Consider the following 22090-nt stretch of genomic DNA (forward strand, 5'->3'; position numbering starts at 1 on the left):
ATTTTAATAGTTTTAAACCCTCCTTCCCTTAATAATATATTAAAAAAAAAAGTTTTTCAAAATTTACATTTCTCCTTTAACAAAATTACAGTCGTGCTCACTCTTAAATTATGTGGGTTCAGACTTTTGCATTACAGCTTTTGTTTATGTAGTTTAGTGGATTTGAGCTATGCATTGCTGTTTTCGCTTTATTATTGTGTAACACTGTTTTTATTTAATAAATTGAAGTTGAATTTTTTGTTTGTGCTTATTGGTTTGATCTCTTGGATGCTTTTTGTTTTGATTTCTCTTTCATGTCTAATTGAGTATTATATTTTCTTTTTGCAAGAATTACGTAAGTTTGCTTTGGTTCTTTTGGAGTGGTGGTGGTCCATCTCAAACCGCTTGAATCTCACAAGTGAATAGAAAGTTAAGTCTACATTGGATCTCACCTGAATCGCCCCATCCATCCTCCTGAGTAGAAATTTGGTTCCAAACCCAGTCTTCAGACAGGAGAAATATGCCTTGTAGTGGTTTATGGGTGGTTTGAGTTTAGGGTTTTAAAATGTTTGTTAGGGTTAATGGTAGAGCTTATGAGTTAGAGTTTAGATCTCAGCCCAAACACAAGTAAAACATTGAGTCATAAGCGATTAACCTGGTGCAAAACATGTTATGATAAAAAATGAGAAAATAAAATGGGGTCTAATGTTAGTAATCATACTAAAGTTCTTAAGAAATATTAATGTGATTAATTTAACGATAATAAAATGAAATATGCAGTGTAGAGTCTGAAGCCTCAAAATCGCGTTACGTAAATTACAATGCAAAGTATGAAACTCCATACTTAGTGTTCATTAACCTCTTGTTAATTGGGGAATATCTAATTAGTATAGTCCTAGTATTGTAAACTTATATGGAGTAAAGTTGGAAGTCCCACTCCAAGAGAGAGAGAGAGAAACACTCTTTACATAATAAACGGTCAAGATGGGCCTGGCGGTGTAAGATGTACGGGCGAAGATATTTCAAATTTACGAAAATGTTTTCTTTTAATTAGAGCTTAAGAACAGCGCGAAAGAAAATATGACCGTTGGAGCGATCATTCCCCCCACGCGTTTTCTTATATAAATCCAAAACCCTGAATTCCAACTCCCACTAGGAAATCTAAACGAAACTATAATTCCCCAAATCCTCCGCACACATTAGCAATAGCAACCGACCTTCAATCCACCGAAACCCTAGAATTTTTTATTTCAATCGCGATTCTTGCGTCTTCGTCTTCTGGGTCGATCACTGACACCGCCGACTTCACTCCTCCGTCGTCAACCAGTTCAGTCTCTCTGTTGCTTCTCTAATTTCTCTGATTATTTTCTTTGCCATTCGGTCGGTGCCTCTTTCGATCGTTTTTCCGAACCCAGAATCGCAAAACAATCGAAAAGCTTTAAGTTTTTGAATTTACAAAAAGGGGGAAACAATCAATGGGTTCGGTGAAGAGGAATCGACCGGATGAACCAGAGAAGAGTTTTTTCCGTTCGGAATTCGAGTGGGTTCGAGGGCCGAAGCTCGGGAGTGGCGGATTTGGGTCGGTTTATTTGGCGACCGTGAAAAAACCGAAGTTGGGTTGCGAGGGTTTCCCGACGGTGATGGCGGTGAGAACCTTCTCTGAATGGAGTGAGCAGGCGACGGAAAGTTCGTATCTTTACCTACTTCGGGACTGTCTTTATGTTATCGGAAGCTATGGGAAAAATCTGACCATTGGGGACGATGGTTACGTGAAGTATAATGTATTTTTGGAGTATGCTGATGGAGGAACAATTGGGGATTTGATCAAGAAATCGGGCGGTTCAGGGTTGTGTGAATCGGATGTGAGGAATTATACCAAAGCGATTTTCTAGGAAAGTGCCTAGTGAGGGACCCTTTCGAGAGATCGACAGCTGCTGAGCTCTTGAATCACCAGTTTGTGACAAAACTGGATGTGGTTGGAAAGGTTGAACCAGTGGAGGAGGTTGCTTCAGAGTCATCTTCAGAGCAATATGGAAGCTCTATACCCCTTGAAAGCTGGAATTCCGAAGAGGCAGAAGATTTTGGGCCAATTCTTCCTGTGGCACTCTTGAACCCTAGACCTGTTATTCCAAGCACGGTTTACCAAAGGGCGTCAACTTAGCGATAGAGGGCGCAGCTTAGCTCAAATTGTTTTGTTGTTCATGGATTGGTTTAATACTTCATTATTCCGCATCTGTAAATGTAAATTTTGACATGAATTATCTTCTTGGCGGTTGTATTGATTCCACTTTACATATAGAAAATAGAAATAACAGTTCTCAAAGTCATTCAACATTTAAAGCTTTATGCCTTTTCTGAAAGTACAAAAATTCTCAAGCTCATCGGACTTCCCCAATCCTTGCCCCTTTTCAATTTTTCCGATTCGATGATTCAATACTGTGTTAAGTAAAAGCACAAGGTTGTAGCAAAAACCAGCATTTATTGAGCAATAGTGTCATTTAATCAACAATTTGTACAGTACACTGCATCTATTGGGAAAAAATAATGCGCCAACCAAAATGGTCAGACACGAAGTAGCATGTACAAATGAGCAACTCGAAATACAAGCGCACAAACAGGGAAATATACAGAGATTCATTGCACACAAAGTTAATCAGAAAACATAAACTACATAGTATCACTCTCGGCAACATCTTCCTCGGTTAGATCAGTTGTTCTCCTCAGGAATCGAGACAAACATGCACTGATTGACTCACTGTTCTCCGCAACCATATAAAGGCAAAACAAGCATAGGCCTGTTTCAGGTGCAAACAGATTCTTGTTAGTTTTACATGTGTGATGTTCAAAACAAAGATACAGACCAGGCCAAGAAAAACATAAGGACAAAAGACTGTTTAATACCCTCATGTTTCGTGGTTTTCAACATTTAGTACATCAAGTTTTTTTTTGTTTCAGAGTCATACCTAAAGTGTAAATTTTGGGACAGTCTCATACATCTGTTAGTCAAACTGTTAAGTCTGCCGTTAATTGATGACATGGCATCTATGTGGACAATGATTGGGCGCCACGTGTCATTAAGAGTCCACGTGGAATTTTTTTTGAGAAGGGGTTAAAAAAAAAAAAAAAAGCGAAACCCGTCTTCTACCCCCGCACCCTCTCTCCCTCCATTCTCCCTCCCTCTCTCTCTACCTATCTCTCCTCTCTCTCTACCTCTCTCTCTACCTCTCTACCTCCCTCCATTCTCCAATCAAGCCAAGATTCAATCTTTTCCCAATTTCGAATACGGAGGAGAGAAAGCATTTTCCCTCTTTCTCTGCAATTTCTAGGGTTTATTGAAGAGATCCCGACCCCGACCCGATCTTCTCTGCTACACCACCCATTTCCCACCGCCGTGATGTTCCTCGACAGCGCCCCGGTTTCTCAGAGCCCGAGCCCGCCTACTTCGCCGGAATCAGAGCCCGAGCCCTCCTTGGACAAACCCTGCAAGAAGATCTTTCTGCCACTGATTTCTTCATCTCAGCTAGTCTAATTACGGTTCCTGTTGCTCGAATTCAATTGCTTTTTCAGTGCTTGAATTTGGTTGAATTAACTGTATACAACTGCCATTGGAGCTTCGTGTTTAGGGTTCTAAGTTCGTTTGCGGGTTTTGATTGTTCTTTCTTTGAGGAAATGCTTACACGATTTGAGACTAGTTGTTTTGGTCAATGGGGTTTTGGAATTTAGAAGCTTTTCGTAATGAGTCACTTGGTTTGGTTTGGTTGACTTCAAATCTCGAGCTTTTACTTGGAAATTTCGGAGCTTTCGCATTGGGGTTTTCGATTTTGTGCTTGTTTAGGTAATCAGTATGTTATCTTTAGTGTGCGTGTGTGTTTGTGGTTATTTTTCAGTTTTTAATTCATGAATTTTTTTTTCACGAAATAAGGTTTTTGAAGAAGAAATTATGCATTTTTAGTAGATTTTGGAATCGGCGTTTGAGCTTACTTAGATTTCTACGAGATGGTATTGTAAATTTTGAAGTCAAAGGCCATTTTGGATGGATTTTTCTGTTCCTTGATTCGGATATATCATGTTTGGATCATTTCGTAGAATGCATAAATCTGTTTTCTGGGTCTGAGAGTTGCTTTGTTTCTGGGATTTTACAAGGAATAAGAAGTGAGAAGGGAGGAAGGAAGGAGGAGAGAAGGGAGGTTGCTTTGTTTCAATATTTTTTTTTTTGAACCCCTTCTCAAAATTTACCCTAGAAATTGCAGAGAAAGAGGAGGGATGTCGGGGGAAAAGGGGAGAAGATGAAGAGGTGATGGTCTGGGGGAAAAATTGGGGGATGGGGTTGGTGACTCGGGTGGAGGGGATGGAGGGATGGAGGGATGTGGGGATGTCGGGTGGGGGTGGGGAATACGAAGGGGTTCTGGGTTTTGTTTTTTTATATTTTATTTTTTTAAATTAATTTTTTTAATATTAATTTTTTTTTGAATTTTTAATTTCCACGTGGACCTCTTAATGACACGTGGCGTCCAGTCATTGTCCACATATGCACCACATCATCAGTTAACGGCAGACTTAACAGTTTGACTAACGGATGTATGATACTGTCCCAAAATTTACACTTTAGGTATAACTCTGGGACGAAAAAAACTTGATGTACTAAATGTTGAAAACCACGAAACATGAGTGTAGTAAACAGAGTTTAACCCAAAACATAATATACTAAATCATCAATACATGTCACCATAAGCCAAAAGACCAACTACTTTAAATCATCTCAGCCACGGAGAGGTAGGTAACAGATTTAAGAAACCAACGTACCAACATATGCAACTGTAAGACCTGAAATCAACCGTCCCAAAGCTGATAGCATGTAGAGACAAATCACCACCTGGAGAAAGATTTACATTATATCTGGTTAGCTGTGTGCAACCATCCCAACAAAAAGGAAAAAACTAAAATAAAATCAGCTTGATGGACTAGCAGAGACCAAAATTGTTCTTCAAGCAGACTGCTTTTATTACACATGATGATCTGTCAGTCAAAGGACTGCCACCACAAGCTGCCTTACTTAGGCTTAAAGTTCCACAAATAGATTGATATATTGAAAAATATAGTGAAGGCTGTATGTACTTGGTGAAAAACATAAACTTTGTTCTCATGTACTTCTGCTAAAACTACATATTAGCTTCCACTTTGTTCTTGTTGTCTACTTTGTAGTAAAACAAAGGTACATTATGAATTGTGCTCCAAGTGGTGTGTGATTCGTCATCAACATAAACATCGAAGTCTTCCCAATGAGAAACACACGTGCAGATAAACAACACGCATCTGTAGTTATATGCCAAAAGGGATCAAAATTACGACAATTTCCAAGTTCTAACAGGTGTTTAACTCCTCTCCCTTGACACTTAAAGCAAGCGGCAGTATATGTCTAAATAAAAGCTGTTGAAATTTATCATCCATACAGCTCTTCAACACCTCATATCAAAACAAAAAATCCTCTTTAGGCATCCAGTATTCTTACCTTGACAAACAACCTCTTGTCATGCCCTGTGGCTGCAACCCTCAATACAGACTCAGCTGCTCCTACGGTATTGGCTAACCATGCAACAATGCTATTAGCAGTGTCCTGCGAAATCTGCCACTCAAGTGGATCCACTGGTACCCTAATCAACAGAAAAATTAGATACTTTAATTACCATTCACCGCTACAATATTAACAAGTTTGTAAACTCATCACTTGACATAGAATCCTCTTATAAAATGGTACTATTGACACGTTTTGCATTTGAAACCGAGCAGTTCATTTCTAAGAAATCACAATTTTTCACTTCATCTATCATGGTACTAACTCTGGTAATTCCTCAATGCCCTATAACCTATGTAAATTTCCACATGCATCCACTCAATACAACCCGAGAGAGTAGAACTGTAGAAGATCAACAAAATCCAAACGAAACCCAAATTTCTAAAAGCATTTGTACTCAAACTGAATTAAGTAAAACAAAATCTGCATTTACATTCAACCATTACCAAATAAAACCTGGTCCCCAAATCAGCCAACAAACCAATAACAAGAAATTAGAATCCCTAATCGACCACTAATATAGTATCAAGTTTGTAAAATTCATCATTTGACATCGAAACCCCTAATTAATTTCATCTATCATAGTAGTAACTTAATCTACTTACATTCTAATGCATTCATTCAATGCAACCCTATCAAAATCTAAACCAAACCCAAATTTCTCAAAAGCATTTGTAATCACACTAAATCAAATTAAAACAATTTTGCATTGAGTTGCAAACAAAATCAGATTAAACCCTAAATCACCAATTCAGCCAACAACCCAATAACAAGAGCATAGAATCCCTAATTCCTCAAAAAGTCAAAACCCAGAAAAACAAACCACAAAAAAAAAAAAAAGGCGACCACTTTCCGGTATTTTCTGAGGGAGGGAAAGGGGAAGGGGCAAAATGGGGAATTTGGGAGGACTTACGAGACGTTCATTTGGCGAAAGAGGAGGCCGAGAATGGCGAGAGAGCAGAGGAGGACGATGAGGACGTCGGAGAGGAGAGAGAGGAGGCTGGAGTTGCGGTGGGCGCAGTGGTAATACACCAAGCTTCCGCATATTAGCACTACCACCGGCTTCCCTACTTCCGATCGGAAATCCACGTTCTTCATCAGGTTGTGTTTTTTGACTGGGTTCAGCTATTTCGCAATTTCTTTTATTTTATTTTATAAAAAATTAAATTACAACAAGTTTGACTGATTTTTTTGTATTTGTTTCCGCAAACTAATGAAAAAGCATTTGACTGAGCAAAAACAATTACTCCAACTCAATATTACTATTCCTCTTCAATTCCAAGTAAGATGTTTTTTATTCGAATATTATTGATGGCGGGTTCCAAACTAATTTATTTCTTCATTATTTTAGTGTAATTATATTGTTGTAAGAATTTTTTACATGATCCATTTCATTCATATTCTCTGTTCACAAAAATTTGATCACGAGTGTAAAGAATAAATTACTATCTTGACTAATTGACCTAACCTTGTTTGCTCATTTTTTTTCTCCTTATTAACCCCTTTCTCTTTGTCTTTCTCTCTCCTGAATAAATTTACTATTTTGAATAAATTTATTATCCTAAATAAATTTACTATTCAGAAAAACTAATAAAAAGAGCTTGAAAACTTTGAGTTTTAATGATAAGGACAAAATAAAGGGTAAAGTGAATAGTACCAGGATTGACTTTTTAGTGTAAAAATATAGTTTTTCGTTAAAATAAACAGTACATGAGCTTTTCGTTAAAGTTCCCTAAATTTATTTCAAACGGCAGCAATTACATGTTTTTTTTTTTTTGGAAACAAGATATGCAATATATGGGCAAAGATGCCAAAAGGTTACAAGAAAGCCTACCAAACAGGCAAACAAACAACAGCAAATACTCCAGAAAGTAGTACAAGAAGGTACAAGGGAACCATGACGCCGCATCTAATGCTAAAGCATCCATTCTCAAACTACCAAAAAACTATTAAGGAGGGTAAGGAAGACCATCATTGCATAAGACATGGACTAGGGAAGATGGGGGTCTATTGACCCAAATGTGATCACATACTTCCCTACAATTTCGCGACGCTAAAAAGTCCACGACCGAGTTGGCCAGTCTTGGGACCCAAGACCAGCGGCAAGCTTGAAAAGCCATTCCCATACTATAGCACTTCCTGAGAATGGGAAAAGTATCCCAACCGCCCTTCTTTGCCAAATCCCTCAGGCAAGAAATTGCATCGAAGGAATCCGATTCAATACATATCGAGTTCCATCCGTTTCTAACCCCCATATTACACCCATGCATAATGGCCAAAGCCTCTGCCATAGTAGCACCAGTAGCCTTTACTTTATGCCTAGAAGCAGCCAAAAACCGACCATGCTCATCCCTGGCCACCACCCCCGTGAAACCCCCACCTTCACTTGCCTCCCAGCTAGCATCCACATGAATCTTGATAACTCCTTGATTCGGAGGAGACCGCTGCACTCTAGCATCCATACTCGGTTGATTGGGCAAAGATGGGGAACTCGGCCTAGTGATTGTTTCCTGATAAACTGAGACCGACCGGGAAATAGCAGCTACAACCCTGCTGGGGTAGATAACCTGATTGTTGAACTGAAATTCACATTATCACCCATCTGCACCATCCAGTTTGCCCAGCTCGAAACATGTAGTCGATGAGGTCTCAAGTTCAGCATACCCCTAAACCAAACCACCTCCACCCACGGACAAAAAAGAAAGAGATGTTCAATGGATTCATCATGAGAGTTACAAAGAGGGCAAATGGGAGAAGGAGAAGATCTACGAAGATATAAATTCTTCATAGTAGCTAAAGCCGCATGAAGGGTCCTCCACATGAAAGTTCTTATTTTTGGTGGTACTTTCAACTTCCAGACAATCTTCCATAAGGTAGTAGGAATGGAGACCAACATGTTTGGTCGAAGGCTTCGTTCAATATTTCGAGTGAGACTCCAACAATAACCTGATTTGACAGAATAAGAGAATAAGACCCCCTCTTATCATAAGGCAAAACCAATATGTCCTTGAGCGTCGGATCACCAGTATGCATATCCAATATTGCCTCAAACTCCGATTCCGCCAAGAAAGGTTTTAAAAAATCAATATCCCACTCCCCGCTCTCAGGACAAATTAGCGACTTCACCTTTAGATTTTTCAAAACTTGAACCGAGCCCAATGGGGATGGTCTACCCAATGGAATGGAGGGGAGCCATCTGTCCACCCAATTACACTGATAAAGCACAACGACACATGAAAAGAAAACAAAGTAGGAAAACAAACAACACAGCAGCAGTCAAGAGACTGGCAGCACCAACTATCCATTACAATCCCCCAATGTAAAATAAATTGTAATTGTCATCGTTAATTGTTAGCACGTGAGGCTGCTTTCGTGTCTGAGCAACACGTGCTAACAATTAACGGAGAGTTGATGAGACTTCAATTTTAAGTTAAAATCCTAACAAAATTCACCACGAAGGATTTAAATTCTAATTTTGTTACCACATGGATTATCTCCGACCTACCGTATCACCACAAACACCATTATTCTAATTAAGCCGGAAAATTAACAATGAGGTACAAAATCAGGGAGGAATTGGGCGAAATTTGAACCAACAAGGCAAAAATATATATTGATAAAAACACACTATTTTGTCATGGTACAACACATTCATCAGTACATATTCCTTGTAAGGCACATAAATGAAGCTCAAGTGACAGTTTGATCAAAAAACAAGGGGAAACCAGCCCACCGGAAACCGAAAACAGAAGAAAAAGAAAGTAAAACTCTCAACGGATGCAAGATCAACCAAACAAGGCCTGTGTAAAACAACCTAGACGTAACTTCAACGAATTAGTTGACACCTCCGGCCCGGTAATTTACACCAGTATAGATCCCAATGTGAGTTTAAACTATGATCCAATGTGAAATCTTGCTTGAGCTTGTTACAGCTTATAAGGTATGTCTCTGAACAAGCAATATGTCCTTCCAAGCTTCGTAAAACATCCAGGTGATGCCGGAAGATGGCATGACCTTCAAGCAGCTTGCACCCCACCCTCTGTAAAGTCCCCGCAAACCTTCTTCCCGGATGACTTCTGAAAGTGCTGCTGCCATGCGTGGTGGGCACTTGCCTTGCAAAGCTCCAACCATCAGCCGTTTCCTGGCCACCTCCAACGGAAAGCTGATTGTGCTAGCCGTAAAACCTAGCCATGTTTGAGTAAGTATTACATAATCAAGTGGTCAGGATATGATCCTATAATCAGTGAAGAAAATTATCCATCCAATCATTCAGGCTCCAAAAACCTTAAAAGACAAGAAAAAAAATTCACTGTGCAAAAGAGACCCGAAGTTTCAAAGTTCTGCATACAAGTTACAAAATTGACATGTGTATTACACAGTCTCCGTCTACTTCCCTAATTATGCAGTTCATTCACATTTCGTGTCCGAGAGGTGGAAGATATGAGACTTTATCAGACTAAAGTTGGTGAAATACATCTTCATTGTCCAATAGTAGATATGTAGTCCAAGCAAATCAGGATAACTATTCTATTACATGAATTGTTGTATCACACTGACATTAAGAAAAGTATTTCCACAGGATGCATGTTTACTAAACTGATGAATAAAAGGTTATCTGCCGTCGCTAGGCAACATACTAAAATAGAAAGCAAAAAGAAAATGCTTCAATTATCTTCATGACTTGAGACATATTATTCTTTGAAAAATGGACTATGACGTAGGAGTTAGGATCCAAAAATGTCCAAAAACTAATCAAACCTGAAACAAGATTTAAACCGAGAAAGAAAAAGACAGGTAAAGAGTGTGCACTATCTTTTCAATTTGGTTTACGTAACCAAGGCCAAGTTTCTTACCTGCAAGTGCTCCAACCAGTAGCATCTCAGGACGGTTGAGAGACTCTTTATTCTTTGCTCGGCAGTAGGATTTCTTCACTTTCTCATACATGAAATAGTAACATGTACTGTAAGGAAGCATCCCAATAAGTGTAGGTGAAAGACCAGAATAGCATGCAGCAATCCCACCCTCCTTATAAATCTTGCTGATTGCAATGCTTAAACTGGGATACGCCTCAGGAGACACAGTCAGCCGATCCTGTCGTAAGAAATTAGAAGAAAGAAACAATATATAGTTAAATACCAAGAAAGGGTCAAACATAAATAGTTCCTAACTGAAATCATCATACAGTGAAATCAAAAGGAGATATAATCCAAGAGGATATAAAAATGCAGAATATATTTCCACGTGAACACACAAGAAAACCACACATATAAATGAAACACGGAAGATTAGATAGATAACATAGTCATCAGACAAGATATAAAGCAGAGCCGGCTAGACTAAATTTATATCCTCATGTGTACCCATACCTTCAGAACTTCAAGGGGATGACATACAAGTGTGCTAACAACTCCGGCAGCAGCACCGGCCACAGCGACAGGGGAAATCCAGGAGATAGAGAAGTTCAAGGTTACAGGACCAATTTGCACCTTTGGGGATTCACCCTGCTTCCACTTTTCTTGTGTTGACGTCATTGCTCGTTTAACACACTCAAATGTTCCAAACTCAATAGCTTGTGTGGGGATTATGCGAAGCATGTTGACCGCATTTCCAGCCCACAGTCCTTGCCATCCCTGCTTCTCAATGACCTCTAAGAAACTGCCAGAAATGTGTCTAGATCCGACACCAACTACCATTCTGGTCCTGCACATATTAAATCCAACAAACTATGATCATGTATCAACACTTACAAAATAATCCTCTACTTCCCTAGACTTTTTCCAAAACTGTAACATCTTGATAGAACAACAACAACAACAACAACAACAACAAAGCCTTTTCCCACTAAGTGGGGTTGGCTATATGAATCCTAGAACGCCATTGCGCTCGGTTTTGTGTCATGCCCTCCGTTAGATCCAAGTACTCTAAGTCTTTTCTTAGAGTCTCTTCCAAAGTTTTCCTAGGTCTTCCTCTACCCCTTCGGCCCTGAACCTCTGTCCCGTAGTCACATCTTCGAACCGGAGCGTCAGTCGGCCTTCTTTGCACATGTCCAAATCACCAGAGCCGATTTTCTCTCATCTTTCCTACAATTTCGGCTACTCCTACTTTACCTCGGATATCCTCATTCCCAATCTTATCCTTTCTCATGTGCCCACACATCCCACGAAGCATCCTCATCTCCGCTACACCCATTTTGTGTACGTGTTGATGCTTCACCACCCAACATTCTCTGCCATACAACATCGCTGGCCTTATTGCCGTCCTATAAAATTTTCCCTTGAGCTTCAGTGGCCTACGACGGTCACACAACACGCCGGATGCACTCTTTCCATCCAGCTCGTATTCTATGGTTGAGATCTCCATCTAATTCTCCGTTCTCTTGCAAGATAGATCCTAGGTAACGAAAACGGTCGCTTTTTTGTGATCTTCGCTAGATTGCTCCGGTCATTAGTGTGGATAAGTATATAAATGGATAGAGATAGGAAAGCAAACACAAGATGTACGTGGTTCACCCAGATTGGCTACGCCCACGGAATAGAAGAGTTCTCATTAATTGTGAAGGGTTTACACAAGTACATAGGTTCAAGCTCTCCTTTAGTGAGTACGAGTGAATGATTTAGTACAAATGACATTAGGAAATATTGTGGGATAATGATCTCGTAATCACGAAACTTCTAAGTATCGGAGTGTGGTGTCGTCTTGACTTGCCTTATCTGTCTCATAGGTAGATGTGGCATCTTCTCTGGAAGTACTCTTCCTCCATCCAGGGGTGGTATCTTTAACTGGTGGAGATGCACAAGGTAATGTATCAATTTCACTTGAAGCTTACTTGTAGTTTCAGGCTTGGTCAAGCGCGATACAAACCATGTAGTAGGAGTCCCCCAAGTCGCCGAGCTAGGGGGTCTGCTGAAAGAGGTGACAGACAAGGTAAGCAATCAGAGCTCCGACTGATTGTTCACCTTCTCCCCATCTTGCAGCAGCATGAAGGATAAAGAGAAGAAAAATGAGAAGAGATGATATGAGATACTTTTGCTTTTGAAGAAGTAACTTTCCACAGGCTTATTCTTGAACTGAGCTGGAGGGTTTTCTGGTTTCCTCCAGAGTATAAGGCCGACTGAAGAATTTGAGGGTCAAAACAAGTCCATCAAATCTAGAGTACGTTCCACCCTGCTGATATGGGATACTTTTGCTTTTGACAGAGTAATGGATGTATCGGCACGTGTGCTGTTACGCTTGTCTCCACATGCTTCCTTGTATCCTTCGCACTTGCCCTATCTGTTCCTCAAGCAGATGCGGAATCTTCCCTGGAAACATAAGATGATGAAGATGAGTACTCGAGAGCAATGCCAGGTAGGTAATCAGGTAAGGGATTCCAGGCGGTCAGTTCCTGGCTGGAAGCTTGATTCCAAGTACTGACTGATTGCTCTCTTTCTCCTTGTCTTGCAGGTAAAAACAAGGCCAAAAGAAAAAACAGGGAAAAAGCATGATATGGGATACTCTTGCTTTTAACCCTGATGATATGAGATATTCTTGCTCTAGTATAGCTTGTTTGCAGAGGTATTATCGGGGGGAAAGAAAGCTGAATATTTCGAAAGGCTTTGTTGGGAGTGCCCTCTCAGATATGATGAAGGGTTGAGCATTTTTGCAGGTCTGCCTGTCCGTTGGGGATGGAGGTCGACATATATAGGAGTCTCCCTAACAACAAGTAGTAATGCTATTCCTTTACCCTGCTTGGTCATAGCACGGTAGTGGGAGCTGCCAGTTTCACATGTTTTAACTCTGTCAGAGCACTTTGAAAAAGTGGTCTGTGGTATCTGGCTCTCGAGATTCGGAGAACGATGCCTCTTCGATTTTTGAGAAAGCAATCATGCTGGGGGTCTGACTCTCGAGATTCGGAGAGCAGTGTCTCTTCGATTTTTGAGGAAGTAATCATGTTGGGAGTCTGGCTCTCGAGATTCGGAAGGCGGTGCCTCTTCGATTTTGGAGCAAGCAATCTTGTTGGGAGTGTTGTCTCGAATGTGAGTAAAGGTTGGACATGTTTGCTAGTCTACCTTGCCACGAAGCACAAAGGTTGACACACAGGGACTTTCCAATTATCCAGCAATGGTACTGTTCCTTTACCCTCTCTTCGATTTTGAGAAAGTAGTCATGTTGGGAGTCTGGCTCTCGAGATTCGGAAGACGGTGCCTCTTCGATTTTGGAGCAAGCAATCTTGTTGGGACTGTTTTCTCGAATGTGAGTAAAGGTTGGGCATGTTTGCTAGTCTACCTTGCCACGAAGCACAGAGGTTGACACACAGGGACTTTCCAATTATCCAGCAGTGGTACTGTTCCTTTACCCTTGTGGGTAATAATATGGTAGCTAGACCTTCAAAATTTATGTGTCTAAACTTTGTTAGTGCTGTTTCTTTGCTATTCTTTTACCTTTCTTGGTCAGAGCGATGTAGTGGGAGCTGCAAGCTTCACGTGCTCAACTTTGGCAGAGAACTTTGGCAAAGTGATCTGTGGTACCCATGAGTTATTGTTGCGTGTGGGAAGTGGGTGATTGAACAGTAAGATTCATGTGCTTTCTACTTCACCAGAAGTCTTCGACAAAATGCCCATAATTTCTGCAAAGCTGAGTGTGCGTGTGACAGGTGCTGACAAGGCTAGAAAAGTAGGTGCCTCTTCGATTTCTGAGATCGGCCCTCGTGGTCTCTGAGCAGCCCAGCTTTTGAGAAAGCGAGCGCCTCTTCGATTGATTCGGAGAACGGTGCCTCACCGATTTTTGAGAAAGCAATCATGCTGGGGGTCTGGCTCTCGAGATTCGGGGAGCAGTGTCTCTTCGATTTTTGAGAAAGTAATCATGTTGGGAGAGTGGCTCTCGAGATTCGGAGGGTGGTGCCTCTTCGATTTTGGAGCAAGCAATCTTGTTGGGAGTGTTTTCTCGAATGTGAGTAAAGGTTGGGCATGTTTGCTAGTCTACCTTGCCACGAAGCACAGAGGTTGACACACAGGGACTTTCCAATTATCCAGCAATGGTACTGTTCCTTTACCCGCTCTTCGATTTTTAAGAAAGTAGTCATGTTAGGAGTCTGGCTCTTTAGATTCGGAGAACGGTGCCTCTTCGATTTTGGAGCAAGCAATCTTATTGGGAGTGTTTTCTCGAATGTGAGTAAAGGTTGGGCATGTTTGCTAGTCTACCTTGCCACGAAGCACAGAGGTTGACATACATGGACTTTCCAATTATCCAGCAGTGGTACTGTTCCTTTACCCTTGTGGGTAATAATATGGTAGCTAGACCTTCAAAATTTATGGGTCTAAACTTTGTTAGTGCTGTTTCTTTGCTATTCTTTTACCCTTCTTGGTCAGAGCGATGTAGTGGGAGCTGCAAGCTTCACGTGCTCAACTTTGGCAGAGAACTTTGGCAAAGTTATCTGTGGTACCCATGAGCTATTGTTGCGTGTGGGAAGTGGGTGATTGAACAGTAAGATTCATGTGTTTTCTACTTCCCCAGAAGTCTTTGACAGAATGCCCATAATTTCCGCAAAGCTGAGTGTGCGTGTGACAGGTGCTGACAAGGCTGGAAAAGTAGGTGCCTCTTCGATTTCTGAGATCGGCCCTCGTGGTCTCTAGGGAGCCCAGCTTTTGAGAAAGCGAGCGCCTCTTCGATTTCTGAGATCGGCCTTCGTGGTCTTTGAGCAGCCCAACTTTTGAGAAAGCAAACGGCTCTTCGATTTCTGAGATCAACCCTCGTGATCTCTAAGCAGCCCAACTTTTGAGAAAGCAAACGCCTCTTCGATTTCTGAGCAGGCGCCTCTTTGATTTCTGAAGCTCCGTCGAGTGCAGATTTTTATAGAGGCTGGCATTAAGTTCCAAAGCACACTTGAATCTCCACCAGTAGAAGCTTCATTCTTGCACTTCTAATATCTTGATTTGTCTGACCACTTCTCTCTTCAACACCTTTGAAAATGTCTGGCCCCTCCGACCGTCGTTTTGACTTGAACCTTGTTGAAGAGGCAGCCCCGCCTTCTCCAGACAACATATGGCGCCCATCCTTCGTCTCCCCAACTGGTCCTCTTACCGTTGGGGATTCCGTGATGAAGAATGATATGACCGCTGCGGTGGTGGCCAGGAACCTTCTCACTCCCAAAGATAACAGACTACTTTCCAAACGGTCTGATGAGTTAGCTGTTAAGGATTCGCTGGCTCTCAGTGTTCAGTGTGCAGGTTCTGTGTCTAATATGGCCCAACGCCTATTTGCTCGAACCCGCCAAGTTGAATCATTGGCGGCTGAAGTGATGAGTCTCAAACAGGAGATTAGAGGGCTCAAGCATGAGAATAAACAGTTGCACCGGCTCGCACATGACTATGCTACAAACATGAAGAGGAAGCTTGACCAGATGAAGGAAACTGATGGTCAGGTTTTACTTGATCATCAGAGATTTGTGGGTTTGTTCCAAAGGCATTTATTGCCTTCGTCTTCTGGGGCTGTACCGCGTAATGAAGCTCCAAATGATCAACCTCTGATGCCTCCTCCTCCTAGGGTTCTGTCCAGTACTGAGGCTCCAAATGATCCCCCTCCGGTGCCTTCTCTTTCTGGGGCTCTACCGACTGCTGAGACTTCTCCTAAGCAACCTTTGTGAAGGCTCCCTCTTGTGTGTTTATTTTGACTCATGTATATGTACATATTTGTAGCTTATCGGGGATATCAATAAATAAGCTTTCCTTCATTTCAACGTATTGTGTTAAATACACCAAAGCCTTCTTCGCTAAGTTCTTTGAATTTTCTTTTGTTGAAGCTTGTATGTTGAAGCTTTCGGAGTGGAGCATGTAGGTTGGGGTAGTGTTTCCTTAATTTCCCGAGTGAGGAAAACTTCTTGGTTGGAGACTTGGAAAATCCAAGTCACTGAGTGGGATCGGCTATATGAATCTTAGAACGCCATTGTGCTCGATCCTGTGTCATGTCCTTCGTTAGATCCAAGTACTCTAAGTCTTTTCTTAGAGTCTCTTCCAAAGTTTTCCTAGGTCTTCCTCTACCCCTTCGGCCCTGAACCTCTGTCCCATAGTCGCATCTTCTAATCGGAGCGTCAGTAGGCCTTCTTTGCACATGTCCAAACCACCGTAACCGATTTTCTCTCATCTTTCCTTCAATTTCGGCTACTCCTACTTTACCCCGGATATCCTCATTCCTAATCTTATCCTTTCTCGTGTGCCCACACATCCAACGAAGCATCCTCATCTCTGCTACACCCATTTTGTGTACGTGTTGATGTTTCACCGCCCAACATTCTGTGCCATACAGCATCGCCGGCCTTATTGCCGTCCTATAAAATTTTCCCTTGAGCTTCAGTGGCATACGGCGGTCACACAACACGCCGGATGCACTCTTCCACTTCATCCATCCAGCTTGTATTCTATGGTTGAGATCTCCATCTAATTCTCCGTTCTTTTGCAAGATAGATCCTAGGTAACGAAAACGGTCGCTCTTTGGTATTTCTTGATCTCCGATCCTCACCCCTAACTCGTTTTGGCCTCCATTTGCACTGAACTTGCACTCCATATATTCTGTCTTTGATCGGCTTAGGCGAAGACCTTTAGATTCCAACACTTCTCTCCAAAGGTTAAGCTTTGCATTTACCCCTTCCTGAGTTTCATCTATCAACACTATATCGTCTGCGAAAAGCATACACCAAGGAATATCATCTTGAATATGTCCTGTTAACTCATCCATTACCAACGCAAAAAGGTAAGGACTTAAGGATGAGCCTTGATGTAATCCTACAGTTATGGGAAAGCTTTCGGTTTGTCCTTCATGAGTTCTTACGGCAGTCTTTGCTCCTTCATACATATCCTTTATAGCTTGGATATATGCTACTCGTACTCCTTTCTTCTCTAAAATCCTCCAAAGAATGTCTCTTGGGACCCTATCATACGCTTTTTCCAAATCTATAAAGACCATGTGTAAATCCTTTTTCCCATCTCTATATCTTTCCATCAATCTTCGTAAGAGATAGATTGCCTCCATGGTTGAGCGCCCTGGCATGAACCCGAATTGGTTGTCCGAAACCCGTGTCTCTTGCCTCAATCTATGCTCAATGACTCTCTCCCAGAGCTTCATTGTATGACTCATTAGCTTAATACCCCTATAGTTCATGCAATTTTGTACGTCGCCCTTATTCTTGTAGATAGGCACCAAAGTGCTCGTTCGCCACTCATTTGGCATCTTCTTCGTTTTCAAAATCCTATTGAAAAGGTCAGTGAGCCATGTTATACCTGTCTCTCCCAAAACTTTCCACACTTCGATTGGTATATCGTCTGGGCCTATTGCTTTTCTATGCTTCATCTTCTTCAAAGCTACAACCACTTCTTCCTTCCGGATTCGACGATAAAAGGAGTAGTTTCTACACTCTTCTGAGTTACTCAACTCCCCTAAAGAAGCACTCCTTTCATGTCCTTCATTGAAAAGATTATGAAAATAACCTCTCCATCTGTCTTTAACCGCGTTCTCTGTAGCAAGAACCTTTCCATCCTCATCCTTGATGCACCTCACTTGGTTTAGGTCCCTTGTCTTCTTTTCCCTTGCTCTAGCTAGTTTATAGATATCCAACTCTCCTTCTTTGGTATCTAGTCGTTTATACATATCGTCGTAAGCCGCTAACTTAGCTTCTCTGACAGCTTTCTTCGCCTCTTGCTTCGCTTTTCTATACCTTTCACCATTTTCATCGGTCCTCTCCTTGTATAAGGCTTTACAACATTCCTTCTTAGCCTTCACCTTTGTTTGTACCTCCTCATTCCACCACCAAGATTCCTTTTGGTGTGGGGCAAAGCCCTTGGACTCTCCTAATACCTCTTTTGCTACTTTTCGGATACAACTAGCCATGGAATCCCACATTTGGCTAGCTTCCCCCTCTCTATCCCACACACATTGGGTGATTACCTTCTCTTTGAAAATGGCTTGTTTTTCTTCTTTTAGATTCCACCATCTAGTTCTTGGGCACTTCCAAGTCTTGTTCTTTTGTCTTACTCTTTTGATATGTACATCCATCACCAACAAGCGATGTTGATTAGCCACGCTCTCTCCTGGTATAACTTTGCAATCCTTACAAGTTATACGATCCCCTTTCCTCATTAGAAGAAAATCTATTTGTGTTTTTGACGACCCACTCTTGTAGGTGATCACATGTTCTTCTCTCTTCTTAAAGAAGGTGTTGGCTAAGAAGAGATCATATGCCATTGCAAAATCCAAGATAGCTTCCCCATCCTCGTTTCTCTCCCCAAAACCATGGCCACCATGAAAACCTCCATAGTTGCCTGTCTCCCTGCCCACGTGTCCATTTAAATCTCCTCCTATAAATAACTTCTCCGTCTGAGCAATTCCTTGCACCAAGTCTCCAAGATCTTCCCAAAATTTCTCCTTCGAACTCGTATCCAACCCTACTTGAGGTGCGTACGCACTAATCACATTGATAAGTTCTTGTCCTATTACAATCTTGATTGCCATGATTCTATCTCCTACCCTCTTGATATCTACAACATCTTGTACCAAGGTCTTGTCCACGATGATGCCAACACCGTTTCTCGTTCTATTTGTGCCCGAATACCAAAGTTTAAACCCTGAGTTTTCTAGATCCTTTGCCTTACTACCAACCCACTTAGTTTCTTGTAGGCACATAATATTTATCCTTCTCCTCACCATAACTTCCACTACTTCCATAGATTTTCCCGTTAAGGTTCCTATATTCCACGTTCCTAAACGCATTTTGCTCTCTTGAACTCTACCCTTCTGTCCTAGCTTCTTCACCCTCCCCCGTCTAATAGGATCAAAGTACTTCTTTTGTGTGTCCCGGGTAAAGTTGATAGGAGCATATGCTCCCAAACAACTTTGAGTGGAGTCGTTCGAAAAGAAGTTTCTATGGCCCCCTTGCTCATTTAACACTGCATCCGGGTGCCGATGGAGATACAGCGACCCTTGCTCACTTATCACTGTGCTCGGGCCACACAGCGCGCCACTTACGGGTGACGCCCTAGCTTTAGCGCGATTTTGTTCTGGATTCATTTTCATAAGGATTCGACGTGATCATGGAGTGCCGGCTGTCGACTACCTGACGCCCTCCCCCTCCTCCTTTATCCGGGCTTGGGACCGGCCATGTAAGACATAGGCGGAGTTAACATCTTGATAGAAGAAAATAAAAAAATTTGTCCAAAATTTTTTTTGATTACAGTTAATACTTGGTAGCTCAGCCATTCTCATATAAACTTGATTTAACACTACAACATTGAAATTCATACATGGGGAGTGGAATTAAACATATCACGTTAGCATTGCTTCATAACAAAATCTTTTCCGTTTTTTGAACTAAAACAAGACTATTTCCATCCATCTCCATTACATCTCAGTAACTTGTTAGTGAAGATAGTATTTATACATTCAGAAGTATTTGTATATCCAATGCAATTAAGTAGGCTGACCAACAAATGATGGTGCAAAATCATTGCTGTGAATCAATTACCAATGTCATTTGGGCTGACATTGCTGATTATAATTAATCGACTAGAAATGGAAAACGCAGGATAAGTGCTCTATGTACGGAGTCTACATACACCAAATATAAACCCACATTGTTGTCTTCGGGACTTTCATTGTTAAATGAGCTAATTTCGAGTAGCTAAACACTTCTTCGCTTACCAATTTAGTCCTTCGTGTAATCATATATGCTTATATAAAGACAAAGCATCAAATACAATGACTAGTGATAACATTTTCAAGAGGGTGAAACAGCAACCACTAACCTTATGGTCTCAAGAGGTGCAAGAACAGCTTTGGTCATTGCCCCTGCTAAAGCCCCGCTTAGGAACTCTCTAACTTCCCTTGTCCTCGAGAAATCCTGAAGCACATCAAGGCACATTTTTTGTGATACCAAAGGCCAAATAGTATGTTATCTTTCTTTAGGCCCCTAATATAAAAATACCCACAGAAAAGAATGCACCCAAATAAAACAATACAAATTCTATTTAACAGCCAATCCCAAAAGTTCAATTTTTTTTCCAATATTCGAGCTTTTCAGAAATAGGTGTTACTCATGTCGGAGACACAACAATTAAACATCAAAAAAGGTAAATGGGCCAAATTCCTCAAAAGGGTTCTGGTTTCTGAACAATAATTATCCATATAGCCCCATTTCCCTTGCTTCTATGCCATTTTCTCAGCAACCAAACAGACAAATAAGAATTAAAGCATATCAATTTCCCCTTAAGGTTATAATTAAGAGAAGTTAAAAAAAGAAGTTGGGGGGCTTACTCTGAGGGGTTGGGAGAGGTCAGGGAGCTGAAATCGGAGCTCGAATTTCGGGTGGGCAGCCTCCTTCTCGAGCTCCAGCTCTTTGGGAAGTATGGCCATACCGTACACATCCCCCAAAACCCCACCTCCACTGTACTTCTTCTCCTTCTTCAGAGACTGTGATTCAAATGCCATGCTTTTCCTTATCAGTATCAATATAAATATATAAATATATTCAAACAAATGCAGATATCTGTATTCAAAAAGGAAAAAATTCCCAAAAGAATATGCGAAGTCTTTTTTTTTTCCTTAGATTCTTATTGCATAACGCCTGTATGTATAGATTTGATATAACACAGAGAGAGAGAGAGAGAGAGAGAGAGAGAGAGAGAGAGAGAGAGAGAGAGAGAGGGAGGTGGGTTTGGAATTGACATGCCTGAGAGAGGGAGATGGAGTGGGGTTTTGGGGACATTGATATTTTTGGATGGGTTTTTTGTTCTTTTGCTGCCTTTTGAGACTACTGAGTCTCTCTCGGCTGTTTGAACTTTCTCCGAAACGTTTTTGTTGCGTTTCTTCGGAGTTTCTTAGGGTTTGGTTTTTGGTCTTCTGATTGGTCGCATTGGCGACGCACTCCCATTTGCTCACTGCAACCGTACGCGCCCACAAACAATTGACAGAAGATAAGGATGAAAACCATGATTTTGGGAAAGGCGGATCCCTGAGATTTCTTTCCACCTAATCTAGTTAGTCGGTGATCTGGATTATTAAAATTTGATCAAACGGTTACAGTTATTCTCATTTTTAAATGATCCCATATTTGTAGCTGTTGAATCAAATTTCAACGGTCCGAATCCCAAACTAGGTAGATTAGGCAGAAAGGGATCCGTCCATGATTTAGTGCCCAATATTGAATAGAACTGTTGTGTTATTCTAGGTAATGTGTTTGCTCTGTATTCAATTCGGATTTTGAAACAAAATTAATAAATTAATTTTTGTTAATGTATTATACATGGTATAATTTGGGTCAAAGGTGTATATTAGCACATTATCACCTCTATCAGATTATTATTATTTTTAGGGTTGTTTAGATATAGACCCATACAACTCATATACTTCAGATAAAAACCCACCTATGAATAAACATTCAATCAAAACCCAAAATTTAAATAAATTACCACATAAGAAAATAAGTAACCTATTAATATAAGTTATTTACAATTTATGCCACAACTTTCTATAACTGTTCTCATACAACCATTATTAGCCAACCATTATGGTTAACGT

At 41.0% G+C, this 22090-nt stretch overlaps 3 protein-coding genes across 3 annotated transcripts; 1 reads left to right on the forward strand and 2 right to left on the reverse strand.

Moving 5' to 3' along the window:
* Window positions 1-1116: 1116 nt before the first annotated feature.
* Window positions 1117-2306, forward strand: LOC126583787 (uncharacterized). The gene has a single exon (XM_050248308.1). The coding sequence runs from the start codon at window positions 1455-1457 to the stop codon at window positions 1869-1871; it is 417 nt and encodes a 138-aa protein (XP_050104265.1). The 5' UTR covers window positions 1117-1454; the 3' UTR covers window positions 1872-2306.
* Window positions 2307-2438: 132 nt separating this feature from the next.
* LOC126583786 (reticulon-like protein B22) lies at window positions 2439-6702 on the reverse strand. Its single transcript, XM_050248306.1, has 4 exons — window positions 6465-6702; window positions 5489-5630; window positions 4783-4852; window positions 2439-2774 (listed from the first exon to the last, which is right to left on the reverse strand). Exons 1-4 carry the CDS (start codon window positions 6647-6649, stop codon window positions 2647-2649), a joined length of 525 nt encoding a protein of 174 aa, XP_050104263.1. The 5' UTR covers window positions 6650-6702; the 3' UTR covers window positions 2439-2646.
* A 2435-nt stretch (window positions 6703-9137) lies between these two features.
* Window positions 9138-21459, reverse strand: LOC126582489 (probable mitochondrial adenine nucleotide transporter BTL1). The gene is made up of 6 exons (XM_050246645.1): window positions 21243-21459; window positions 20828-20983; window positions 20320-20414; window positions 10918-11251; window positions 10405-10642; window positions 9138-9735 (listed from the first exon to the last, which is right to left on the reverse strand). Exons 1-6 carry the CDS (start codon window positions 21276-21278, stop codon window positions 9485-9487), a joined length of 1110 nt encoding a protein of 369 aa, XP_050102602.1. The 5' UTR covers window positions 21279-21459; the 3' UTR covers window positions 9138-9484.
* Between the last annotated feature and the right edge of the window lie 631 nt (window positions 21460-22090).

Source organism: Malus sylvestris, chromosome 9, assembly GCF_916048215.2.
Source record: "Malus sylvestris chromosome 9, drMalSylv7.2, whole genome shotgun sequence".
NCBI lineage: Eukaryota > Viridiplantae > Streptophyta > Magnoliopsida > Rosales > Rosaceae > Malus > Malus sylvestris.